We start from the raw sequence: 25,511 nt of genomic DNA, 5'->3' as shown, positions 1-25,511 counted from the left end.
CGAGATGGCACGGAACCCAATCAGGGAGCCGGGTTTCCGGTGCTCCCCAACCCCTCCCTCCTTTTCTTTAAGAGTCTGGCGCCCTTACCACGAGCCCAACTGCCCGAGTTCCTGTTGGCCACCGAAGGTCGGTAGCGAGACTCCGTGACTGCCCTGGCCCCTCCCCCCACCCCACCTCCGGAGCGCGGACGTGATTTTCTTCTCCCTTCCCCGAGACTCCCCTCTTTTCCGACTGGTCCGCCGCCGAACCCGATGCCCTCGTACCGCGATCTCGAAACGACCCAAAAGGAACCTGTTTCTCTCCTCTCCTCTCCCGAGCCTTGGGTGCCTGGGCCGGCACTCCTTCCTCGGCCCCCTTCAGGCTCTCTAGTCCCATCCCCCCGCGGGCCTCCCCCGCAGGTAAAGTAAGATCTCCGGGCGCGCCTCTGCTACGGACGGAGGGAAGACGCGCGCCAGCAAACGGGCTTTTTGTTTGGCCCTGGGTAACGTTACAGTCCTCGGTACTCTTCCCTTTTCCTTGCCGCCCCCACGCATCTGGACGCCTTTTATCCGTGCCTGCGACACATCCCCGGACACGAGCCTTAAAATCTCGAGGGTCCAGCTTCGGTAGCCCCGCCCTCCAGAACGCCCCTCCCCATTCCTAGTAACCTTAAGTGACCCCTCCGTCCGGTTCCTGGCCAGGAAGAGCACGGGCTATGAGGGCTTCCTCCCCCTAGGCAGCCTGGCCACTCTGCTGAATGTGACCAGAGAAAAGTACGCTGGGAAGTGGAATACGGTAAAGAAGAACACCACAGGGCACAGTTGGGTTTTGGCCTTTAGTCTGAAAAAGTGTTGATTGAAAGTGTACAACAGAGTGGGTGGAGGCGGCTAAGGGACCAGGGAGCCGCCAATAAAAAAGAAAGTTCTTAAATAAAGTGTTCACAGAGTAAAAACCAGAACCACCAGTCCTTCCCTCCAACACAACAGCACAGGCACATTAATGGTGACTTGCACAGGGTCAAGGCCTCCAGCTGGTGCCGTGCTCCACCTCTCCCACTGCCCGATGAGGGGACCAGTTGGGGGAGAAAGAAGGGGCTCCCGCAGTGTGCTGGGTGGAGGGAGAGCCCTCTTTGGAATGGGCTAATGAGCAAAGCCACCCTGATACCCCTGCACACCTCATTTCCACTGCTAAGGCTAAAGGAAAAAGACAAAACTCAGTCTCAAGTCCGGTGGGCTCAGAAAACAGTCTGGGTGGGCAGGGGAGGAGATAGTTGCTATTCCTGCTTGGCTTTCTTGCTGTTATCACTGCTGCCATTTTCTCCAGCGGCTTCAGGGGTCACAACCTCCTCTAGTCTTCTCTTGCCACTCTCAGGCAGGGGTGTTGCCGTGCTTCGGGGTTTGAAGCAGATGATTATGCAGGTCATGTTGTCACACCCAGTGCCATCCCCAGAAGTGTCAGGTGCCAGGCACTGATCCAGCAGCTGCAGGAGGAACAGGTTACTTCATTGGTGGGGTAGAGACAAGAGGCTGAACCTGATAATCCCTGACAGGGACAGGAGGAGTGGGCAAAGGGCCTCAAGCTTCACAAAGCTCAACTAAGAACTACCAGCAGGGGAGAAAAACTTCCACAAAGATTTGTGTTGCTCTGGTTTAGCCATTGAGCTAGAGACTCAATTTTTCTTACACTTAGAGAACCTTGCCACTTCTCTCCAGAGTGGTCAGCTCACCTCTTCTACGATGGAGGAGAGTAGCCGAAGCTCCCCATTTTCATCCCTCTGGCTGATCTTGGCCTGGATAAAGTCCACCACTTCCTGGCTGCTCATCACGTTCCTGTGGTCAAACACAATGGGTCAGAATTCTGCTTGTAAGTGTAAGGAGGGTGGGATGGAGCAATTCCAATCCTGTTGCTGTGAGCCAGTGTAGAAGCCTTTAATACCCCCCAGAGTGGCATTCTACTCTTAGAGCTGCTGTTTAATGCAGGCCTAGGTCTGTGGCCTCACTCACTCACCAGATGCCATCACAAGCGATAACCATGAAGTCGTGGTCCTCATTGAGGGTTAGCACCTTAATGTCAGGGAGTGCTGAGATCATCTGTTCCTCGGGGGGCAGGTTCTTATTTCTCTTATAGAAGTGGTCACCTGGGAGGAAAATGAATTACAAAAAGTGTTGCGGTCCACACAAGGAATCTGTATCCGAGACACCTCTCCTCTCATGTGGTCCAGTGGAGAGAGCTTTGGGTAAGGACCCAGGAGACAAAAGCCTCGTTCCAGCCACTTCATTTAGTCCACTACAAAATGAGGATGATGACCCATCCTTTCAATTATGAAAAGTATTAAAAGCACTATACAGATATTACTGTGAACTATCTTGGAAGGGTGGAGGCCCCAATATCTTTCCTAGCCCCCAGCCTCTTACCAATAGCTCGAGAGAGGTTAAGGCCCCCGTTGACTCGTCCATCCATAGTGACCTTGCCACCAGCATTTTTGATTCGTGCTAACTCCAACTCATCTTCAGGCTTATGGTCATAGGACATATCCAGGGCTTTGCCAGCTTCAGACACCACACACCGGGAATCCCCTGCATTTGCTACGATTAGCTGCTTTCCCCGAATCAGGGCCACCACTGCCGTTGTGCCACTGTCGGAACCGGGCTTATGGGAAAATTAACAAGCAAAGGATCATGAGGACCACTCTCAGGGCCCAATTCACTGAATAAGCTGGCCTTCCCAGGCTTCATCCTCCTCCATCCAGCCCAGATGGATACTGGGAATTCCTAGAACAGGAGCTGTATCCAAATCTTTAGTAAATGAAGGCTAGATGAAAGAATCTCTTCAAGAAAGGCCAACCTACAACTTCTCTCCAGGTAAAGATTCTACATCTGGCTGACAAGAGAGACCTGTAGGCCAGGGCTTCCATGCTAAGACCCAGCTGGAACCTCCTGTCCCCCCAATCCAATCTTTTAGCACATCCGCTACAGGCCCACACATACCTCCTCTTTGCCCTCCATCCCAGGCAGCATCATCTCCTCCTCTTCTTCTTCCTCATCCTCCTCTTCTGCCTCTTCTGTGTCATCTTCCTCTTCCTCGTTAGCTTCCTCACTGCTATAGCCATCCTCATCTTCACTGCACTCCTGCCACAGGGATGAGGCCATGCCGCTGAGATGAGGCTGAACCTTCCTTACCCTGAATGAAGCCCACCCATCTCCCAACAACAAATCCTATCTAGTCATACTCTCTCCAACCCCTAAGAACTGCTACTTACGGGACTGGGGTGGGGACATTTCAGGGTGGGAAGGGCATCGGTACCTGGCTGGGTTTAGCTATCATGAGTGGGGAACCCCCAGGGAAGGCCAGAGATGTCAGCCAAAGGTCAGTCACCTCCCCAAAACACAGCTAAAAACAACCTCCCCAAAGAGAAGGAAATGCCCTAATGCCCCGATTATCATCTACCTTCTTGTTTCCTCTTTGGGAGATGGTTGGGCTTCTGAGGGCCAAGACTGGGTCTATCTCTTATTGCCTCCACCCAGGAAGAGAGTCAAGGAGGCTAAACCTTTAGGGGAGTGGGGAGGATGGGAGGGAAAGTTTGAAAAAGTGGGGTGGGGACAAGACAGTCCCTCTGTGCAACTCTAGCACCTGTTGGCCCTCACAGGCCCTTACCTCACTGTCTTCCTCTTCCTCCTCTGCCTCATCTGACTCATCCTCACTGTCCTCAAAGAACTTGGACTTAGCAGCACGAGGTGGCTTGGCGGGGGTGGAAGAGCAGGAGGGGCCAGCCTCTCCAGTGGGGGTGAGAGGCTCGTCGCCCTGGACTGCCTCAGTCCCACGTTCCAAGTTGGAGGAAAGGTCTGGGTGGGCCTCAGCTAGGGGGCCATTCTCCTCCACAGGGGATTCCCCTGATGGCTCCTCAGGCCCTGCCTCCCCATTGAGGCCCTGGGACCCTGGTTCCTCACCCAACCCAGCCCCAGCCTTGATGTGGGGAGGGCCCTTGTGACAGTTCTGCCCGTAGCGTGTTAGAAGTTCCTCAATGGTCATGGTGGCCTCTTCATGAAGCAGGGCTGCCTCCTCATTGTCCACTGCAGGGAACAGGCTAAATCAGAGCCCCTTGTGCCCCACTTATTAGCTTATGACCCTAACTTTCCTGTCCCAACCCTCAGTGTGCCTAAAATTCCTCTCTTATCGGGTCTCAGAGGGACGTCCTTTTTCTAGAAGCTAACTTGGGAAAGGCTGGCCTTTCTCACCCACCCCACTATCCATCTCTGTTACTCTCAATCTCCCTTTCAATTTCCTTACAAAAACTAATCTGACCAAAGCGCGATAGAGAATGACACCAATCACCCAGGAAAGGTATTGCTCCATGCTTCAAACACATGCTCTTAAGAAGCTGGGCTACCTTGATTGATAAAACAGGTAAATAAGTCCAAGAGCCACAAAAGAGGGCTTTCCTAACCCATCATAAAGAAGCATAACGGAGGGATGGCGCACTCATGTACTGCACACTCAACGGACACTAACAAATGGTTTTTGAAATAAATCTCAGCCAAATTCTGCTCACCATCATCCTCATCTGCCACCTTTTCCTTTTCATCCTCATCCTCAGGGGGCCTTCCTGCAATCTGTGCCAGTTCTTTAATGACTTCTTCTGTAGTCAGTTTGGCATCAATAGCCAAAAAGGCATCTTCCAAAGCCTAAATTTAAGCAATGTGAAGAACACAGAGGAATGAAACAAATGTAGAAACTAAAGAGGTTCTTAAACTTTTGGTCTCAGGATGCCTTTATAGGAGCTTTTTTTGTTTATATGGGTTATAATATTGTATCAATATCATCATGTTAAAAATTTAAAATGATTTTTTGAAAATAATAAACCCACTGCATCTTGATATAACATTTCAATAAACTTCCAAAACAAAAAAGTTGATGAGAAAAATGTCATTGTTTTACATATTTTTGCAGATTTCTTAGTAAAAGACAGTTGAATCCTCACATCTACTTCTGTTTTCAATCTGTTGCAATATGTTGTTTTTGTTGAAGTATATGAAGAGAATCTGGCCTCATACAGATTTGTAGTTGGAAAAGGTTATTTTAATAAGCAAAACAATACCTTAGTAGTATTATGAAAATACTTTTGACCTTGTAGAGACCCTGAAAACTGGGTCCTGAAACCACACTGAGAATTACTGGCCTAAAGAAGATGCTTGTCTATAATGTTAAGGCACACATAAGCATGACACATTTTTTATATTCTTTTAAATTTAGAACTTTGCAAAAGATCCCAAATAGAGGTGGAATAAAGAGGTTAGATTCTTTAGTTTCGGGGGGGGGGGGGGGGGAGAGAAATGGAATAATTATAGATCTACAATTCACAGCCAAGGAATAAAGAGGGAAAGAGAAAGGGAGCAAGTCTTTATTAAAGACTTAACTATATGCCAGGCCCTATGCTAAATAAGCCTTTACAAATATCTCATCTGATTAAGGAATAAACTGAGATGGACACAAAGGTTAAGTGACTTGCCCCAGAGGCCAAACCTTAACTGACTATCTAGCTGAATGGTCCTAAATACAAAGACGAAAAATGTAATGATGACATTTAGCTTTTATTTAGTGTATCTTATGAGTCAGGCACTTTACCAATATTCTCTTATCTAATCCTCACAACAACCCTGGGAGGAAAGGAAGTAGGTCCAATTATGATCCCAAACTGTTAAATAAATAGGGTCACATAGCTAGAAAATATCTTGAAACTGGGTTGTATGCAGGTCTTTCTGACTCCAAGCCCAGGGTTCTATCTCCATTTAAAGAGAAGGAGGTTCTTACCTTCTGTAGTTTTCCTTCTTTGTATGCTTTCTGATCTTTGATGATCTCAGGGAGATATTTGGCACAGTATAGAGCAACTTCCTCCCCTAGAAGAAAGGTGAAATTACTCAGAGTCCATTTCATCACCTCTCTGAAGTGTATCCACATATAGCTCCTACTTTATGTAAAATATATCATCCCAGAGACATTTGTGTAGAGATATTTTTATGTGATATGAATCTGAAAACATGGGGAAGGAAAAGAGGGGAAAAGAGGACCTCACATCCATAGGGGGAGGAGACCAACACAAGGACATATTACAACCAAGGGCTGAGAAGAGACACACCACAAAGGGCAGGGGCTGTCACATAAGGGTCTGGTTAGATCAAAAGTACAAAAAAAAAAAAATGGGTGCAGATACATGGAATTTATACACAGAAAGAAAAAGATGGGCAACACACAAGAAGCCAAGGACAGACACAGTAAGATCAAAGAGAGACATGTTGGAAACTGAATACAGAGGTGCAATGGAGCAAACGTCTCTTCTCTCTGTGCTGGAGGTCTCAAGCCAAGCCCCCATAATTTGATTCTGCTTTCTTTTGTAGGGTGGCTGTTTTGTAAAGGATTTTTGGGGAGGTTGGGAGATCAGTTGAAGAGCTGGGGGAGGGGGGGAGGGGAGGAAAGGAAGGGAGGGGAAGAGAGAGAGAGAGAGAGAGAGAGAGAGAGGAGTGTGCTGGAGTGTATGGGTCTAATAACTTAAGTTTTTTGGGGAAATATAGCTTTCTTTCCAAATTCTTTAAAGTTCAATTTTTGCAATGTAAATTTACACAAATCAAAAACAGTCTGAACTTTTTTCTTTTTGTATACCCCAGTCTCAGCTCCACAAAGAAAGGTAATTTGGGAAAGGTTTCTTGAATAAAAACAAGGTCCAGTTTATTTATAGCATTACTGAATCATTAAAGTATTGTTAGGAATAAGGAGCAACAACAATGGCCTGAACTCCACAAAAAGGAATATTAAGTTTAAAGCCAACTGGAGACTCAGACCCTGAACACTTATTAGCTGTATGACCCTTGGCAAGATACTTAACCCTAAATGCCTTGTCCCCTACCCCCACCCCCCAAAAAGACAGCTGAAGAGACTATCTAAATGAAGCTATTCTGTCCTATATCACCTACTGCCATTGTGAATGAGAGCAAATTCTAGGTCTGATTCCTGAATGCTCACTGGATGAACAGCTTTTAGACAAGAGCTTAGGGCTCTTGTGCCTCAAGACCAACAGATCTAGTCAGTTTGAGGGCTCAGAATCCTAGTCATGTGAGCCTGTTCTTAACAGAAAAGATGTCCCAGAACCTTGAATGTGACAATCTGCCAACTTGTACTTACCTCCATGTCCATCATAGACCGAAAACATGGCTGTCTCACTATCCAATTCAGGAATACAGTTGTGAGCATCCTGGGAAAAGAACAAAGTCAGAATAATCTTTCCAAGGCAAAAGTTACTTTCCCTGAACTCCTCTGAACTCTACTATATGACACCTCAAGTCTTGAAGATTTTCCCTTAGGCACAACCTCAAGAACCCTTACTTATACAAGAAGCCTGGGTTGGGCAAGTTCTTTTGTTTTGTTTTATTTTGTTTTTTAAAGATGAAAAGAAAAAAGAGAATTGAGTTGGCTACCACACTATGCTGGTAGTCTTCACCTAATAACTTCACCCTTGGACATTCCTGCCTTGAACAGAGTTAAAACCACCTCTTCTTGCTGGGCTTCAAAACTAAGCCTTTTGAACTTGGGATTCAAAGAAAAAAAGTACTATCAAGAAGTAATGATTCCCATGAAATCTCCTGAGGCAAAAAGGAGACATTAGAGACTATTCAATCCCACTACAAAAAAAAGTAAACTAAGGATTAGGAAAGCAAAAACATTTAATTATCTAGCAAGGAGAAAAGATGGGTTACAATCCAGGTCCCCTGATTGAGTTCAAGGCTTAGATTTACTTATAGTCATCTTCCTAATCGTCTGATTTCCTACAAGGGCTCCATTGTTCTCTCATTCTCCTGGACCTCTCGTTTAAACAAGAGAAGACTTAATTATGAACAGGAATTTGGTCAAAGACAAGAAAGGTTAACATAAAATTGACAGAAGGTATTGCTGAACTGATTGAATTTTAAGATTTCTAGAAACTGTATTATTCTTAAAAGCATACTGCTGAGGTTTTGATAAACTATCTTTGTTTTCCCAAGAGATAGATCTATGAGATTCATACAGTGCCGATCGATGCCATCCTGTTTTATCAATCTCTCCAATCCTACTACCTACTAAGAAAAGCAAAACATATTCTGTGACTCAACCCTGCTTTCCCCTCCTCGAGCTGCAGTCTTTCTAGTCAAGGCCAAACTTATTCAAAGAAGTTCCTACATTATGTTTGTTTGGTTTTTCCCCCATTCATTTCCTTCCTGGAAACCTTATAATCCAGCTCCCTGTCCCAACATTTTTCAAAAGTTACCAAGTGATCTCTTATAAAAGATCCTGCCCTTTATCTAGGCTGCTGATCTAGTTAGCTTCCCTCAAAACCAACCCTTTTCTAAGAACTATAGGTCAGGGAACCCTTGGAATTTTAGAGTTTGTAGCTTAAATGATGATGAAAAATAGATGTTGAGTTCCTCATCAAGACAGCTATTGAAAGTGGCATTCCTATTATATCTGGAGAACTACATCAAAAGATGGGAGCCTGACTCTGGAACTGCATGGGTGAACCACCTAATTCCTCTTGGACATGTCCTGGCAGAGAAAGGACAGGTGTGGGCAACAAAGGGTCTTTACACAAATGATTGATTGGAGTTAGAAGCTTCATAACTGATTCCAGGAAATCTAGAGGCTTGATTAAGTCAAATAGCTCAAGCATATTTGTAGCAGTAATGAGAAAATTTTTAGAAAGAGCTTAGGCCCAATTTAGATCTAAGAGTAGGGGGAAAAAATGGAGAAACTAAAAGTGTTAGAACTGGAAATCCAAGAACAATGAGAAGAAAAGAGGATCTAGAATGGAAAGGGTCTTAGAAAATGTTAAGAGAAGAAAAGAGAGGGGGAAATCTTTTTAAAGACAGCTTGAAGAATTCCCAATATTTCCTCTAAAGGAAGCCATAGCTACAGTTAGAGAGAAAGCTGAGCCAGAAAGCTTGGACTAGGGATCTCATAAGATCAAAATATAACCGACTATCTGTTTATAGAGCCATCCTAAAAAGAAGTTTATGATCAGGGCATTTTCAAGGAAAATAATCACCAAAAGGAATACCAATATATTTCTACCTGCACTTCAGTCTGAATCAGCCTCCCTAGTGAATTATATCTTTTGTTGAAAGCTGAAGTACTGGAATGGCTGAGGACAGAGAATCAACTAGAGAAGGGGAAAGATTGAGTACAACAGAAGTAGTAACTACAACTATTTGCAAATTAAAAGTAAAATCAAATGCTTTAAACTTGGAGGGTTTATAATAACTCATTTCTCTCTCCATTGAGTCTCTTATCACAGGACACAATAAAGTATTAGGATATGGGAAAACCATATCAAGCCCTGCTCAACAGCTGAAAACAGTGACTCTGATTGTTGGGGCCCAGGCTGCAAAGGAAGATAAAAAGAATTCAGCAAGTACAGAAGAGGTACTCAGATGAAATAAACAACAACAACAACAACATAGAACTTGAATTATGGGATGGGAAAAACTTGAGTTTTCTTTGAATCAAACTGAAAATCTGTTCTTGCCAGACTGCTGGTTGATGTCGAGGAAAACTTGAGTCCCCAAAGTGAAAGTACATCATCTATTAATAATAGAGAAGCTTATGCTATGGTGGAAAGTCTGTTTTTTCCTCCCCAGAAGATTTTCACTCAGTTGATAGATATGCCACTGCAGAACATCCCCAGGAGATTTCTGTAAGGGTTAGGAAGTCCAAGTGTCAGTCGTTATATACGACTATACATATAACTATGTCGTTACATATGCTATAACCCACTTTGTAAAGCCAAGATAAAATTTTAGTAAGTACTCAATTTAACCCCAATCCCAAAGAGACTACTTTTGGAAAAGGGGCATAGGGGTAACCCTACCATTAGCCTGATACCATGGCAAGCAGAGAAAAGATGTGGGGTACTCCTATAACAAGAAGGCAAAGGAATATGAAGTTAACCCTGCCCTTTCTAAAAAATTAAGTCTCAACTTTTCCCATAAAGTTCCTCCAAACCGAAGGGACAAAAAGAGTTTTTTATTATTAGGGACCTTCTTCCAGATAAGGATATAACATGTATCCAGAGATGGCATTAAGCCCAGCCCCTCAAAAGACATGATCCAATCACAATAATATATTTCACATGAACTGTCCATTTAAGGGAAAGGGTTTCCTTAAACCTAATACAGCCCAAAGTCCAAACTCTAAATTCCAAATAAACCACTTCTAGGAATATCACTAGTTCAATTTGAAGAAGCTGAGCCTGATTCAGCCATGTACTTATGAAGAAGCAAAGTCAGGGTTATACATGAAGTCCCCAGAGATACTTAGGAAAGGCACCAAGACAAGTAATTCCCTGACCATAATCTTGGTGACCTTTTACATGAACATACAGGAATTGACTTATAATCCAGAATATAGAACAAGAGAGATGGGACTAATACACTGCAGCATAATGCAAAAGTAGAAAGTCACTTTCTGTACCCACACAACTCTAGGAATACACTGGAGACAACTGACTAATCAAAGAACATTTATTAAATACCTTTCCCTAAGGAGTTTATATCCTATTGGGGAAGATGATATGCACATCTATGAAAATAAAAGAAAAAATACAACCCAAAGGGCAACTGAAAGATACATACCAGTACAAGTATGTTGCAGCAAATTACAAATTATTGAGAAGTTTTAGACTTGAAAACCTCAAAGATATGATCAAGAAAAAAGGAGGATAGATGACTTAGTGAAAGAAAACACAATTTAAGTGCTACACCCTGGTCTCATATGAAATATTTTTAAAAATCAGAAGTAGTATTAGTCAAGCAGACTGAATAGAACATTTTGAAGGTATTCCTGAAAAGGAAGGACTTGGGTAACTCTACAAATTTATGAATATGGGGACAAGAGATAATTACAAGAAGACACATGAAATGAGGCAGAATGAAGAAGGAAGACCAAAAGAACAATATATTTACTGACTCCAGCCTGTACTAGAAGGTTAATATTGAGTGGCAGCAAAACTACTGACAAGACAATGAACAGCCATAGTACCTCCCCTTTTAAGTAAAATTTTTATCAGTAATTTTTGTTCTTACATTGATTAACTTTCTCCCTACATTCCTTTTCATTTGTTTACTAGAGTCACCCCATACAAAGAAGAAAACTTTTAAAAGAAAACAAACTAATCAACAGATAAAAAACCTAACTTGAAAATATATGCAATTTTCCACATCCACAGCACCCTTTCATAACTAAAGATTATGACTAATAAATTGAATAATAGCTGGGATTCAAAATTGTCTATACAAGCTAAAATAAAACAGGGATAAAAATAGTTTTAAACCTGATTTTAAAAAAAATCAATTTCACAGTATGAAATGAAGGAGATATACCTAGATAGCAATTCATTCGAAAAATATCTGGAAGTACTGTAGACCAGAACCTGTAGACCAGGTGTCATGTGATGAACTAGAAGAGTAATGCTATTACTTTAAAAGGCACATTGTTTAGGATTAGGTAATATTAAAAGACATACCATCTAGGACTAGAGAGGCAACAGTTCTACTCGACACCACCTTCACACATTTTGAATATTGTGTTATTGTTGTTTCTGATTTGATATTTTAGGAATGATATTGATAAAACTACAGAGTATCCCCTGGATAGGACTTTGCCAGGACAGTAAAGTCTACAATTCATGCGGTTAAAGGATTGATTGAATGAAATAGGGATGTTTTTGGTAGATGAAGTATCATGAAGGGTTATCACATACAAAAGGGATCAAACAAGTTCTGCTTAGTAGGGAAAGGAAGAGGCACTGAAATAGCCATAAAAGACAGACTTTAAGAACTGCAAGTTCTAAGAGAGAAATAGTAGTGCAAGAGAATAGTCAAGATCAATCTCAATCTGGGAGACTTGGATTTAAGTCTTATAAGACACACTAACTATTTTGGCCCTGGTCAAATCACTTTAACCTCTCAATCCTTTCATGGGAGAGGGGCAAGGCTGAGGAAAAGTTTATTTACATGTGAAATTCCAGACAAAGTTTTTGAAGTGATCATGGATACTTGTAATTTAAGAGGGAATGTTCTAATTGAAAGAGTCTTTTTTTGTGAAAGTTGGTGGTGAACTGTCAGGTAGATTTATTCTTATGAGTGTAAGGTCCACCCTCCATCCCTGCCCCAAAGAGTAACAAAGTACAATATCTATTAAAAAGGTTTTCCCTTTTTTTCTCTTCTTGGAGTTAGTCATATTCACAGAAATGTGAACCAATCATCCAAAGCTTATCAATAATTAGGAAGCTTTCTAATTGGCTGAGTGAATAATGAAATTACGAAATAAATGAATTTGGACCACAGCATCCAAGGTGAGCAGAATTCCAAGTTGACAGATGGTGTTTTTAGGTAAGGGTTGAAAATCATGCCTGGAGAACAGCTAGCAAACTAAAACTGGTCTAGGCAGAAATTTTTTTCTCTCTCTTTCTTTAAAATTAATTTTATAATTATAGTTGTTTTTGACAGTACATATGCATGAGTAATTTTTTTTTAACAACATTATCCCTTGTATTCATTTTTCCAAATTTTCCCCTCCCTCCCTCTACTCCCTCCCCTAGATGACAGGCAAGCCCATACATATTAAATGTATTACAGTATAACCTAGATACAATATGTGTGTGTAAATCCAATTTTCTTGTCGCATGGTAACAACTGGATTCCAAAGGTATAAGTAACCTGGGTAGAAAGACAATAGTGCAAACAGTTTACATTCAATTACCAGTGTTCCTTCTCTGGGTGTAGCTGTTTCTGTCCATCATTGATCAACTGGAAGTAAATTGGATCTTCTTTATGTTGAAGATATCCACTTCAATCAGAGTATGTCTTCATACAGTATTGTTGTTGAAGTGTATAGTGATCTCCTGGTTCTGCTTATTTTATTCAGCATCAGTTCATGCAAGTCTCTCCAAACCTCTCTGTCTTCATCCTACTGGTCATTTCTTACAGAGCAATAATATTCCATAAAGTTCACATACCATAATTTACCCAACCATTCTCCAAATGATGGACATCCATTCATTTTCCAGTTTTTAGCCACTACAAAAAGAGCTAGGCAAAAAAATTTTAATACATATTTTTAATTATTCTGGCATATTATTTCCCAAATGAAATTATATTTTCCCTCTCAAATAAATAACCCTCAGCAAAGAATAAAAATTGAGGGGATGTCCATCAATTGGGAAATAAACAAGTCGTGGTACAAAATTGTGCTGGATTATTATAGAAAGGATAAAAACTAGAAAGACTCACATGAATTGATACAGAGTAAAATGAAGACCAGGAGAAGACTGTATAAAAAAAACAACATTATATGATGATCAACTCTGAATGATTTAGCTTCTCAGCCATACAGTGATCTAAGACAATTCCAAAAGACTCATGATGCTACCTACCTCCAGAGAAAGAACTGATGGAATCTGAATCCAGATATCAAAGCTTATTACTTTTCATTTTATTTTTTTTGTGTGTGTGGCTTTTTCTTATGTCTGTGTTTTCTATCACAGTGTTACAAATATATGTTTTGCATGACTGCACAGGTATAACCTATATCAAGTTGTTTACCATCTCAGGAAGAGAGGATAGAAGGAAGTAAAGAATTTGGAAATTAAAATTTTTTTTGGAAATGCATTATACATGTATAACCTATATCAAACTGCCTGCTGTCTTGGAGAGGGGAATGGAAGGAGAAAATTTTGGAACTCAAAATCTTAGAAAGATCAATACCAACAACTATCTATACATGTAATTGGAAAAAATAAAATATTAAGTTAAAAAAAAAAAAGATTTAAAAGGGAAAACAAAATTAGAGGCTAGGTGCAGCAAACCTTTGAATCCAGGGGATCAAGCAGGTCCAATCATCAAGATCAAGATAACTTGGTATTTAGAGCCAGGAATTAACTATTAGGGAAGGTTTAGAAGTTAGTAAAAGGAAAAACGTTGGAACAAAAAACAAATGTGTCCCTAGACCAGGTACCTCACTGGAGAAAGGAGGGGACTGAATTTATATAGTGCCTATTATGTGCTACAGAATTATACAAATGTGAGAATAAAAGGATATTCACAATCTTGCAGAAGCAAGCCGAGTTATCACCATTTTACAGTTGAAGAAATTGAGGCAAACAATGTCTAAATGACTACTGTGGGTCACACAGCAAGGAAGTGTACATGGCTGAATCTGAACTTGGGTCTTCCTGACTCCAGGCCCAGCACTCTACCCACAGCACTATAACTAACTATCTTTAGTTTATGGGAACTGGTTAGTTGAGGAAACTGATATGAAATAAAAATACCTAAGGATCAGAGAATTGTCTATATCTCTTTAACATCTGATCCAGTGGCATTTTTTCATTTTTCATTCTTAGGCTCATTTGACAATACTATATCCACTTAAAGACTATTTTCCTTTGGCTTTCTTTTCTCCTTCTGTTCCCTAAATGTAGGTATATCTCCAGATCCAGTTTTTAGCCCTCTACTGTTTATATGCTATCCTTTTTCTAGCAGGGATCTCTGACTTCTCTGCAAATTACTTCCAAATCTACTGTCATCCACCCAGTTGTCAACCCAGATTAAAAATAATCAGCTTTTAGTATTCTACTCCCTCAAATCTCACATTCAATTAGTCAAGTCCTTTAAAATTTACCTTCACATCTACTCACAGATCCAACCCCATATTTCCAATTTTATTACCACCACATTTATTGAGGCCCCCATCACTTTTTATCTGGAGCACTAACAATCTGATCTACCTTCCTTCAGATTCTAATCTTTACAAAAATGCCAAAATAAAATGGTCAAAAATTTATTTATTGCCTATTACAGGATAAAATAAAAATTCATAATATCACAGAATCTTAGAAGTGAAAGGAACTTTAGAGGTTCATATGTTTTGTGAAACTAATTGGGAGTGGGTAGGTGTTTCATTCTGAATTTATCTTTCATTTTTCCTTGAACAAACTTCCAGGCCACAGGAAGACAAAACTACAAAGTTCTATTTGGTCCACTCACTTTACAGATAAAGAAACTGAGGATCAGACAAAAGCAATATAATGTGCTAGATAGACAGTAATGGATTTGAAATTAGGAAGACTTGGAAACTTGAAATCCTTCTTTGCCCTAGTATACTCTACTCTACTTTTATCTCTCTCTCTCACTCACACACTCACACACACACACACACACACACGTCATTTTTCACCCATCTCAGTAGATTTTAAGCTACTGACTGTCACATTATTAATCACTAAATCTCCAGTGCTTAATACATAAAAAGTATTAATTAAACCATTGTTAACTTTAATTTTTTCCTTTCTAATTTCTTACAGCCTTCCCTCCTTTCCATTCCCAATGCTACCATCTTTGTTTGGATATTAGCCCATATTAATATTGTTGAAACATTTTAATTAGGCTTTCATTTCCTAGTCTTTCTAATTAATCCTACATACATTCAACAGATTAATCTACTGAGGCAGCTAGGTAGCCCAGTGGATACAGCACTAACCCTGGAGTCAGGAGGGCCTGAGTTCACATCTAGCTGAGAACACTTCCTAGCTGTGTGACCCTGGGCAAATCACTTAACCCCAAATGCCTTGCCAAAAAAAACAAAACAAAATCCCCCAAAATAAACAAACAAAACCAGATTAGCCTACTTAACAATGATTTGAAACACTTTTCCATCTCCCTTACCTACTTTCATTAATATCATTCAAACATCATTCAAGGCCCTCCACAATCTAACTCCAACCTAACTCATCTAAATTTCCTGCTCAAAAATTTCACTCACCATTTCCTTAACATAACCCAAACTCTTTTGTTCTTACCTGGATGCTTTTCCCCTCCTATCTTACTCAAGTTATATCCTGCCTTAAAGGATCAATTAACATCTTACTACTTCTTGCTGGTGACCAAATATTTAAGGTTCTGCCCCGTTCAGCTTCTTCAACTGTCAAAATGGAGATAATAATAAGCACTTACCTCCCAGTGTTACTTGACACAGTGCCTGCCATATAGTAGATACTTAGTAAAATGCTTGCTTTCTATAGATTTTCAAACTGACAAAATTCAGGACATGCTAAATTCTACCAAAATCCTACTCTGACGTCCCATCATGAGGTGATTCTGGATTTCTAAAGGTTTTGGTGGCAGAATATAAGGTCTGACAAATCTAGGAAACCTCAGATATAGATTGTGAAAGAATTTGAAGATATTAGCCTAGATATTTAAATGCATAACCATATCACTAGGATGGCCATTAAGATTAATTTTTTCTGGTCAATTAATGGAAAAAGCAAAGCACAAAATATTCTTTAGTGTGCAACTTCTTTTCTCTTTGTAGTGATGGCAGCAAAAAATTGGGGGAGAGAAGGGTGAGGAAAGAGGATAAAGATCCAGAAGCTGTTAAGAATCAGTTTTTAAATCTTACAAAAGAATTAATTTACGGAATCTACACTGAGTATCATCAGCAAAGTAAAAAAACTCCATTTGTATTAAAAATTAAAATTATTTAAAACTTAATTCCAAACTGTATATAATATCACATTTGGTAGATATATTATTTTGCTGAACTGTTTTCCCTTCTTACTCCTTTTTTTCCTCTTAGAAAGAAGTTTGATAAGGAAGTTAAGTTTAATACACAAAACACATTTTTATAAACAAAACAAGCTACATGCAATTATGTTTTGCTGTTCCTAAAAAAAAAAAAAAACCTAAAATTATTTAAGAGAAAAAGAGAGAAAGATAATAAAGAAAAAAGTTTAGAAAAGGATTATCAGCTTAGACGGTTTAGGTGTCACATCACTGAGGGCAATAGTCACTCTAGAAAAGGGGCCCACTTTCCTCACCCTACAATATCAACCAATGACTATTGTCAATCCAAGAGTTGTAACTTCTTCCAAACCAGTGATTCTGCTCTCTGAGACATCACCCCTGGAAACAACCCTTGTGGAGATAGGACCTGCTAGATGAGCACTGAAGCCTCCTCAGGAGCCAAATCTATTAAAAACCTAGAGAATAAAGTTGTTGATACCAAAGTCCTTGATATCGTCAAAATAATCAATATCAATACAACTTGCTTTATTACTGCACCCTAAGGATCATGAGACTTTTCCATTTGACTTGCAGCTGAAATCCTTTACACACACACACACACACACACACACACACACACACACACACGAGTTTCCATTGGAAGTGAACTCTTTTAAGAACTATCTTGTAGCTCTTTTCTGGAGGGCCAAGAATTAGAAATTGAGGTGATATGCTATAGTTCTAGCCCCAACTCTAGTTTAGTCCCCACCTTTGCCTCTCACTTTCACAAGCAACTTCAATTCAAAAATGTTAATATTTAAAGATGAAACTTGACTTTCTAATGACATAACATATGCAACTATTTTAAATTTTCATAAAGTGTTAAATATTCAAGAGGTAACAAAAGTCTGTAGATAATAAATCAAAGGTTATAGAAGAATAATAATGAAGAGAGCACTAAAGTTAGAGCCAGGAAGTCCAGAGTTCAAATCTAGCTGGATCACTAGCAGAGTAACAGAAGGCAAATCACTTAATTGTAGTCTGCCTTACTATATTCCAAGCATAAAATGGAATTAATAATAGCTCCTTCCTCCCAGCATAGTTATAGAATCAACTGAGTTAATATTTGTAAAGCCTTTGGCACACAAAAGCATCTGGCTGCTTACTAAATGCTTATTTCCTTCCTTTATTCTCCCTCCCTCCCAAAGAATCTTTTATAGGTTATAAGATTGTTTTATATGTCTAGCCAAAAATAAATAAAATCACTCATTAAATAGAAATCAGTGTTTAATGTTCAGTTGGAAGGTCCCACTTAGCAATGACATTTAAATTTGGTTCTATGGGGCAGCTAGGTGGTGCAGTGAATACAGCACTAGCCTTGAATTCAGGAGGACCCGAGTTCAAATCTGGTCTCAGACACTTAACACTTCCTTAGCTGTGTGACTTAACTAACTTAGCAAGTCACTTAACCCCAGCCTCAGGGAGGGGGAAAAAAATTGGTTCTATGGAATTGTGCCTCTAGAGACAACATCTGTTAAAAGTAGCTTGTAAAGATATCTGGATGATAATAGAGCTTTGTTTCTCTGCAAGTGTGTACCCACAAATCTAAGTCCTTCAGGACCTCTAAAAGTGAAGTCTTGAGAAGATAAATGAATAGGGAGGATCTTGAGAGGCAAGGAAAGGACTAAGAGTTTGGAAATAAATTTGTTCAGAATATCTCAGAAATCTGAAGTCCAAGTACAGTCCCTTCAGTAGTCTAAAAGATGAGGAAATGTTACCTTTTCTTTTTGTAAAAAGAAAAGGTCTTAAAATTTTTCTAAAAGTGAAATATCCATCTCTCTCTCTCTGAATTATGAGGAATACAGGAATATATCTATTACAAGTTATAGAAAACAAAAATATGCCATTATATTTTAAAATTTTATTTGATTCTCCTTACTAATTATTTAAATTGAATCACTCTGGATAAAGAGTGGGTTCCAGTTTGATTGAGAAAAACAGACAATGCTCTTCACTACAAGGGGATTGGGGTCCAAATCTAGAAATGGCATCCCTTTTGCACACGTCACAATATTACAAACTGCTCTTGTCATTGTTCAGTTATATCCAATTCTATGACTCTATGGACCAAAGCATGCAAATACTGTCAAGGACTTTTCCTTGATACTGATTTGTCGTTTCCTTTACCAGTGGCAAACAGAGGTTAAGTGACTTTTCCAAGGTCACACAGCTCTTAAGTTTTTGAAACTGGATTTGAACTATATTGTCTAGTATTTTATCCATTGAGTCACCTAGTTGCTTATTATTAGGTACCTACACATTTTCCACCATCAGGATTCACACATTTTTATATCAAATGCTAGAGTTACATCTTACATAATCCACTGGATACGTAAAATTAACTCTTTTATCATGGGTAAAGGTTCAATTACTCCAAATCTTCCATTCTAAGTACAAAGTGTTCTCAGTATATATGAAAGAATCAGAGCATTTTGAGCATCTTTTCTAAAGAGTCCCAAAAGTAGGCAGTGTCATCTAATCAAGATAAGACCAACCATAAAAAAACTGTTAGCCCAAAAAATTCTAAAGGAGTTTTAATGTATCCAGCCTTATTATAAGAGACTGCTACAACACTTATAAGAGCCCTCAAAATGATTTGAAAAATATTAAGCATGTGACCAATAAGCCCAATTAATTGCTTCCAGTGCTAATTGCAAAGTCTTATTCAAACCTATGTGGTAAATGGCTGAAAGATATGTTATGAAGGAAATGGAGAAGGAAACATTTTGCTCATTTTTAATGAGCTAATGAATAATGACAACTTCAGTGTTTTCACAGAAAACGTTGAAAACTGTCTTTCAATGACTTTTGTTCATTTAAGTTGAACACTGAAGTCATTAAAACAAACAAACAAAAAAAAAAAAACATACAAAACTATTCCAATGAATAGCCAGCATAACCAGCTTGGTATTAGAGGGAGGCTGAAACCTGCAAAGAAAATATCACAAATCTGTCATATAATGCATCTCCTCAAGTCAAATGAGATCTCAGGCTACTCTTCTCTCCTAACGTCAGTTATTACCACTCCCTTATGTAAAAACTATGTCCATGAAGTGTTCTAAGATTCTTTTAATTTATTCTTCTTTTTAGTCACTGAAGTTTAAATGCCTACTTTAAATTTATTAGTTAAGTTTAATAATTTTAATAATAAATTTAATAAGTTTAACTTTATTAAATGCCTACTCTATGCATTACACTGCTATAAATTAGAGAGACAAAGATGAAAAACCAATTTTTGCCTTCAAGAAGACTACAATGCTAGAGACATAAGAAACTAACATATGGTGTTAAAAAAAAAAAAAAAAAAAAAAAAAGGTAGAATAGAACTATGAGCATCAAGCCCAGAATCATCATTTCCCAAGTCTAGAAAATTTCTTCTTTTTGTCCAAATCTCGAAAATTTAAGGTTCTAAAAAAGTGAAGTACCTTGCACTACTAGAATGCAGAGGCCTCTTAACTTCAAGGCAATGCTCTAATATGCCATTGTCTCTCCCAAATCTCATTCCAATGCTTTCTGATTGATCATGCTTAAGACCTCAAATAAGTCATTTTCCACAACCAACCATTTTTAACACTTTCTATTCAACTGCCTAAAGGTCCTGACATACATTTCCCAAGTCACTTGGTTAAACTAACATTCTACCCAAAAGTTCTAAAACTTCAACTACAAATATCTTCTCCAATCCCCACAATACAAAAGTCCTTTAAAAAGCTTATCAATTCAAAAAACGTAGATTTGGAGCTTCACAGCTCTTAGTTCTGTAGTCCTTAAAGAATAGGGGGGAGGGGAGAGGTCAGTTCAGTTATCCTGCCCATAACTATCTAAGGCTCTATATTTCCCTCTCCAAAAGTCATTTGGAAACCTCAGCTTGTTTTAGAATGATTCAAACTTGTAATAAAATTAGTACACATCACAAATAGCTCAATCATCTACAGAACTATTAAAAAGAGGTTTCTGAGCCAAGAATAACTAAAAGAATAAAAAAGGCAAAAAAATTTAGGAGACCCAAATCTCCATTAAAACTAGCTTTTAACACCCAAGATAAAGACATTCAGAGTTATATTTGAAAAATAACTAACCCTTCCAATGATCTTTAGCCCATCAGAAGTTGCACAATCTAGGCTACGCATCCATCCATTCACTCTCAACCTCCCAACTAGACACTTTTCTCCCCAACCACCACCATCACTAAAAATTCATTCTCCTACACACTTCAATCAGCTGGGTCTCAGGCTCCCTCCAAAGCAAGATGAGACAGGAGTGGGGGAACTCCCTATTTGTTGTGTCTGGATTATACCTTCTCAGTCAAGGCACTTTGATACCATAGTGAAAGAGGCTAGAGAAAAGTAGGGAGAATAACGTGAAGATGAGTGTGACAGCTACCACCCCTGATTCAAGAGAAAAAGGTTCAGTAGTACATACTGTTATGCTGGACTTATGCAAAAAGGTTTCAACAAATATTATAAGAATTTATTAGAATAATAAATTTTCTTAATCTAAACCAACAGGACTATTAAATAGGGAACTTTTTTTTTTTTTATTAATTGGAGACATTAAGCCACAAAGATATAAACCTCAAAGCATGAAAAAGATAAAATTATTTTTAGCAATAACATACTAAAGTCTTACCAGTGTTCATTTGATACACAAGACAATTTAGGAAAAATTTCTTTAAGGATATCCAAGCATGTGAAGGAGGGGGAGGGAGAAGAGACAATTTTTAAAGTACATTAGAAAATTCAAACACCTTTAGCTGTCAATCTCTCAGAGGGAAATTTTAGATCATAGTCATCTTAGCTAAAAATCACTGCATGACACATAGACCTTCGTTGATTAGCCTCTAAACTATACTTATAGGCAAAATGAAAAGGTCCAGGAGGAATAATGAAACATTGGAGGAAGTGGATCTAATTCAGACAATTAAAATAAGAAACTAGAAATATTATTGCCAAAGAATAGCAGTAACTAAAATAGTAAGAAAAGCTTAAGAAAAAGACCACTCACATATTTAACACAGAAGAAAATGTATGGAATAAGGAATCCTGGAAGTCTTGCCTTATTGTATATACATCCCAAATAATAAATTCATAAAAAAACGCTCAATGGAAAAATTGTAGAAATGAAAGGAATCTACCTAAATTAACCAATCCACATTTTAAGACAGGGCTGACCTTTAAACTATAGCACAAAATTACAACTTATCATATCCACTACACTGTGCATTGTGGAGAATTACACAAAAATGGAGTCACTCTCCCTGATCTTAGTATTACTGGGGAAGAGAAACAGAAAAAAAGGTGCCAGTCAGTTCAGATTCCTTGTACAATTTATCCAGACTGCTCTTTTTAACAGTCAAAAAAGACTATTCAGCTACAGAATTGGAACCTAAAGCCAAAACTGTTTAAGTCCATGCTGTCATTCTAGAACTTAATGGGGGAAGAGGTGTGGGGGGGGGGGAGAATACCCAAGAGTAATACTTAGAGGACCAATGACAGGTATTACACCAATTTTTAAAAATCCTATTGCCTTAATCCATTTTCTCACTCCAATCTTTCCTCTCTTCCCCCATCCACCTCCATCCCCCTATTTTTCTAATCTAGGAGAGTAGTGCTAAAGAGCTTTTCTCTACATTCTCTTCTTCAGTACCTTCTCTGATACCCTTCTCTATATTTTCAAACATAACTCCAACTAAACAACTTTTTCTTTGCTATGTCCATCCCCTAAAGTAAGTAAAAAGGATTCTTTACAAAAATGCAAAACAAGAAAATGCTCAAGTAAAAGTCACTGGAAAAAAGTTGATGAAGCAATGAAAGTTTCTTAAGACTGATGACAAGTAAATGCACTGTAAGCAACTAGCCAATTCAAAGTTAGCAGATGACCACGACAAAGCGATTTTTGGGGAATTTAAGAAAGAAATACTGAGCTGGAATGAGAGAGATCAAAGCAGTTAACTTGAACATATAAAAAGAAAGAAAAACTCTGGAAATGACCTCTCACAAGGTTCGCTCTTGACAGATTCTGGAAGACAAGCTTGGGGCCTTGGAATTGACACCATTCGGTGCCAGGCAACAGCAACTTGGGAGTTTGAAAAATCCAAAACAGAACGCTTGCTCAGCATTCCATCCAGGAGGCCTCCCCACCCGGACTAGGCCTCCCCATTTCGTAAGCAGGTTCGTCTAAACACACACATAAACACATACACAAAAAATACGTGCGACGTGACAACACCGTCCCACGGAGGGGAAAAGTCACCTTTCTCTCCCTCCCCTTCACCCTTGGAAGGAGCCGGGCGAGAGAGCAGAGCTGAGAAAACCCGAGTTCACGCGGCTCACGCCCAAAGCGCGGCCGCCTGGCCGGCGCAGCAAAGCCCGGGAGGGACGGGCGTGGGGGCGGGGAATGGCCCGCGGCACGCCTCCGTGGAGCCCCAGAGCCTGCCCGCCCCGAACTCTGGAGTCCCAGAATGTGCTTCTTCTGCTCCACGTGAGGCGGCACCCGCACTCCGCCTCCCATCTCCCAGCGGTTGCCCGGCCGCCGGAGTCTGCCTCCTGCCCGCAATTACCTCCATCGAGACGCGCCAGCCTTGCATGGCCGAGAAGCCGTAGGGCAGCGGCAGGCGCGGAGCGCCGTGTCCTCCCGGGCCCGAGGTGCCCTCCCCATCCCCAGAGCTCTTCACCGTGTTGGGCTGGGAGAGATACGCGCCCATCGCGACGTCTGAAGGCCCGGCAGATGGGCAGGGCGGGCGAGAGAAGCCGTGACCCGTCCCGGCGCAAAAGCTCCGGGGGCACGCGCCGCAGGGAGCGGACAGAAAAGAAGGCGTGGCCAAAGCGACGTGCCGGCGAGAGGCGCGAAGCCAGCGAGTGAGGTCGACGGCCGAGGGCTGGAGGAGGCGGCGGCCGCGGTAACGGGATCAAGGGATCTAAGGGGGAACGGAACCGGAAATAACGCCAGGAGGAGACCCCTCCCGGCCAGATGGGGCGGTGCTTAAGAGTCATTTCCTTAGCAACTGTCCCCCGCTCCCCGGCCAGGGACAACAGCCCCACCAACGGAATTTCCCGCGAGACTCAGCCTGCTGACCACGCCCTCTAACGGCCGCAGGTTCCCAAGAGGCGGGGCCGGGGCGGGCTGAGGACTCTGGGTCTCGCAGAGGAAGCCTCGCTGGGCGGAGCCGTGAGCTACAGCCATTTCCGCGGCAAGCTACTTTAGCACCCTTTTCCTCTTTAACTGTCCCTTCTTCCCCATTCTCAAAGGACTGTAGTCTCACTGGTCCCACCACTCGGGTCCGCTTAACTCGACTAGATTAGCGTTTATTCCTTTGGAATGCAACTCCCTGCGGGCAGTTTCCGGGTGGGAGGGGGCGGGCCTTTGTCTTCCCCGGGTAACTGGACTAGTAACTTCTTAGAGCTCCGGGGAACCCGCCAAAACTGGGGTTTTTAACCTAAGACCCGCTGTCAAAGAGATTGATTTCATGGATATATTATGGATAGATTTCAAGGATTTCCTTGAATTTAAATGGAGGAAAAAAAACTTTTTTTCCTGCTAACCTTTGGGTTTTTAAAAAATCCTATATATTTTTAGGTACTTAAAAAACATCCCGAGAAGGGCTTCTACAGATTGCCAAAGGGATGGGAGCTAGCCCGTACTTTGCAATCAACGATACAAAAAAAAAAAAAAAAAAGATTAAGAACTCCCGCTTTAGGATCCTAAATTGCAAACCTGCTTTCATAAGTTTCCCTTTCTGGGATTCCCAAGCCACTCGCACATACACTATGAATGGGTGGAAATGCGGCCGCTCTAGAGTAGCTCCGAGGTAAGAGAAGGAGAAGAATATCGAAAAAGCTGAAACCAAATGGACCAGGAAGAAGTAGATCCAGAGAAAGGTTATCAAGAGAAAAAGGAAAGTAACAAATGGCAGCACAAATAAGGGACATGGAATCAAAGAAGAGAGACTGTGGGAAGGGCGATTAGGAATAGATGGGAATAAGGGTGATAATGCTCAACTCTTCGGAAGTCTGAAGTACGGTCGGAGAAAATCAAAGCAGCTAGGTGGTGTGCTGGTTAAAGGGTTGGACCTGAAATCGGAAAGAAGAGTTCAAATTGGAGCCCAGACATGAAATATCTGTGGGTGCAGTGAATGACGGGCCTGAAATCAGAAATGCCCCTCCTAAAGTTCAAATCTAGCCTCACACTGGAAGTAACAGTGACCCTGAAGTTAATTAAAACAAACAACCACCCCCTTGCAATATGAAAGCTATTTATTGTAACCTGTGGCCCAGAACTTCGAACTCTAGTCAGACAAGGCAAGTAGGTGGGAATGAGTGAATCTCTGGAGCTTGAGGTTAGTTAATTAGTTCCAGCTCATTCATAGAATAGAAAAGCAAAAGCGTTTGTGATTCTTCAGGAGTGTTACCTATCCTGTCATCTCCCCAGGATAAGGAAGTAGGTGCAGTTGCCTAGAAAACAATGCTCAGTCCTAGGCAATAATTTATATAGATTAGCAGAGGTGTCCAAACTCAAGTGATCACTAAAATTCCCAAGTCCCAGCAAAACCATATTAAAATGTAATTGGGAAATGTTTTAACAAAAATAAAAATACGCACATGTAAAGTGATATTTGTGGTTTTCTAAGTCAATATAATGCCCTCAGGGACACCACTCAAGGGAGCAGTTCTCAAAAGTGATTTGGGGTGTGGTATATATTTTTTCCATTCCCTTGATATTCTTGACTTTTTGTAAATGATGCTCTTCTCTGGAATTCCCCATCTCAGTTCTGACTCTTCAATCACAGCCAAACAAGCAGCTTTTTCTCTTCTTGTGCTTAGCAGATCAGAATCAATCACAGTACCCCTAATGTGTCATTTTCATTATATCAAAAGTCTCCAAGAAGTAGG

At 40.5% G+C, this 25,511-nt stretch overlaps 1 protein-coding gene across 2 annotated transcripts; it reads right to left on the bottom strand.

The window, feature by feature from the left end:
• Nucleotides 1-801: 801 nt before the first annotated feature.
• PPM1G (protein phosphatase, Mg2+/Mn2+ dependent 1G) lies at nucleotides 802-23,679 on the bottom strand. 2 transcript variants are annotated; one of them, XM_074288343.1, is made up of 10 exons: nucleotides 23,183-23,679; nucleotides 7,154-7,223; nucleotides 5,789-5,874; nucleotides 4,530-4,662; nucleotides 3,635-4,050; nucleotides 2,968-3,108; nucleotides 2,395-2,629; nucleotides 1,988-2,117; nucleotides 1,707-1,809; nucleotides 802-1,460 (listed from the first exon to the last, which is right to left on the bottom strand). In XM_074288343.1, exons 1-10 carry the CDS (start codon nucleotides 23,324-23,326, stop codon nucleotides 1,254-1,256), a joined length of 1,665 nt encoding a protein of 554 aa, XP_074144444.1. In that variant the 5' UTR covers nucleotides 23,327-23,679; the 3' UTR covers nucleotides 802-1,253. The 2 variants fall into 2 exon arrangements, with proteins under 2 accessions (XP_074144444.1, XP_074144445.1); XM_074288344.1 differs by lacking the exon at nucleotides 23,183-23,679 and adding an exon at nucleotides 22,824-22,949.
• Between the last annotated feature and the right edge of the window lie 1,832 nt (nucleotides 23,680-25,511).

This window comes from Sminthopsis crassicaudata, chromosome 2 (genome assembly GCF_048593235.1).
Source record: "Sminthopsis crassicaudata isolate SCR6 chromosome 2, ASM4859323v1, whole genome shotgun sequence".
Taxonomy (NCBI): domain Eukaryota; kingdom Metazoa; phylum Chordata; class Mammalia; order Dasyuromorphia; family Dasyuridae; genus Sminthopsis; species Sminthopsis crassicaudata.
Note: the sequence above shows the minus strand (reverse complement) of the source record. Positions and strands in the feature narration are given on the sequence as shown.

Coding starts and splice junctions, on each gene's coding strand:
- PPM1G (XM_074288343.1), bottom strand. CDS start 23,326: ATGGGCGCGTATCTCTCCCAGCCCAACACGGTGAAGAGCTCTGGGGAT. Junction 1,810..1,987: donor ATCGCTTGTGATGGCATCTG/GTGAGTGAGTGA, acceptor GTTTGACCACAG/GAACGTGATGAGCAGCCAGG. Junction 1,461..1,706: donor TCTCCTCCATCGTAGAAGAG/GTGAGCTGACCA, acceptor TTCCTCCTGCAG/CTGCTGGATCAGTGCCTGGC.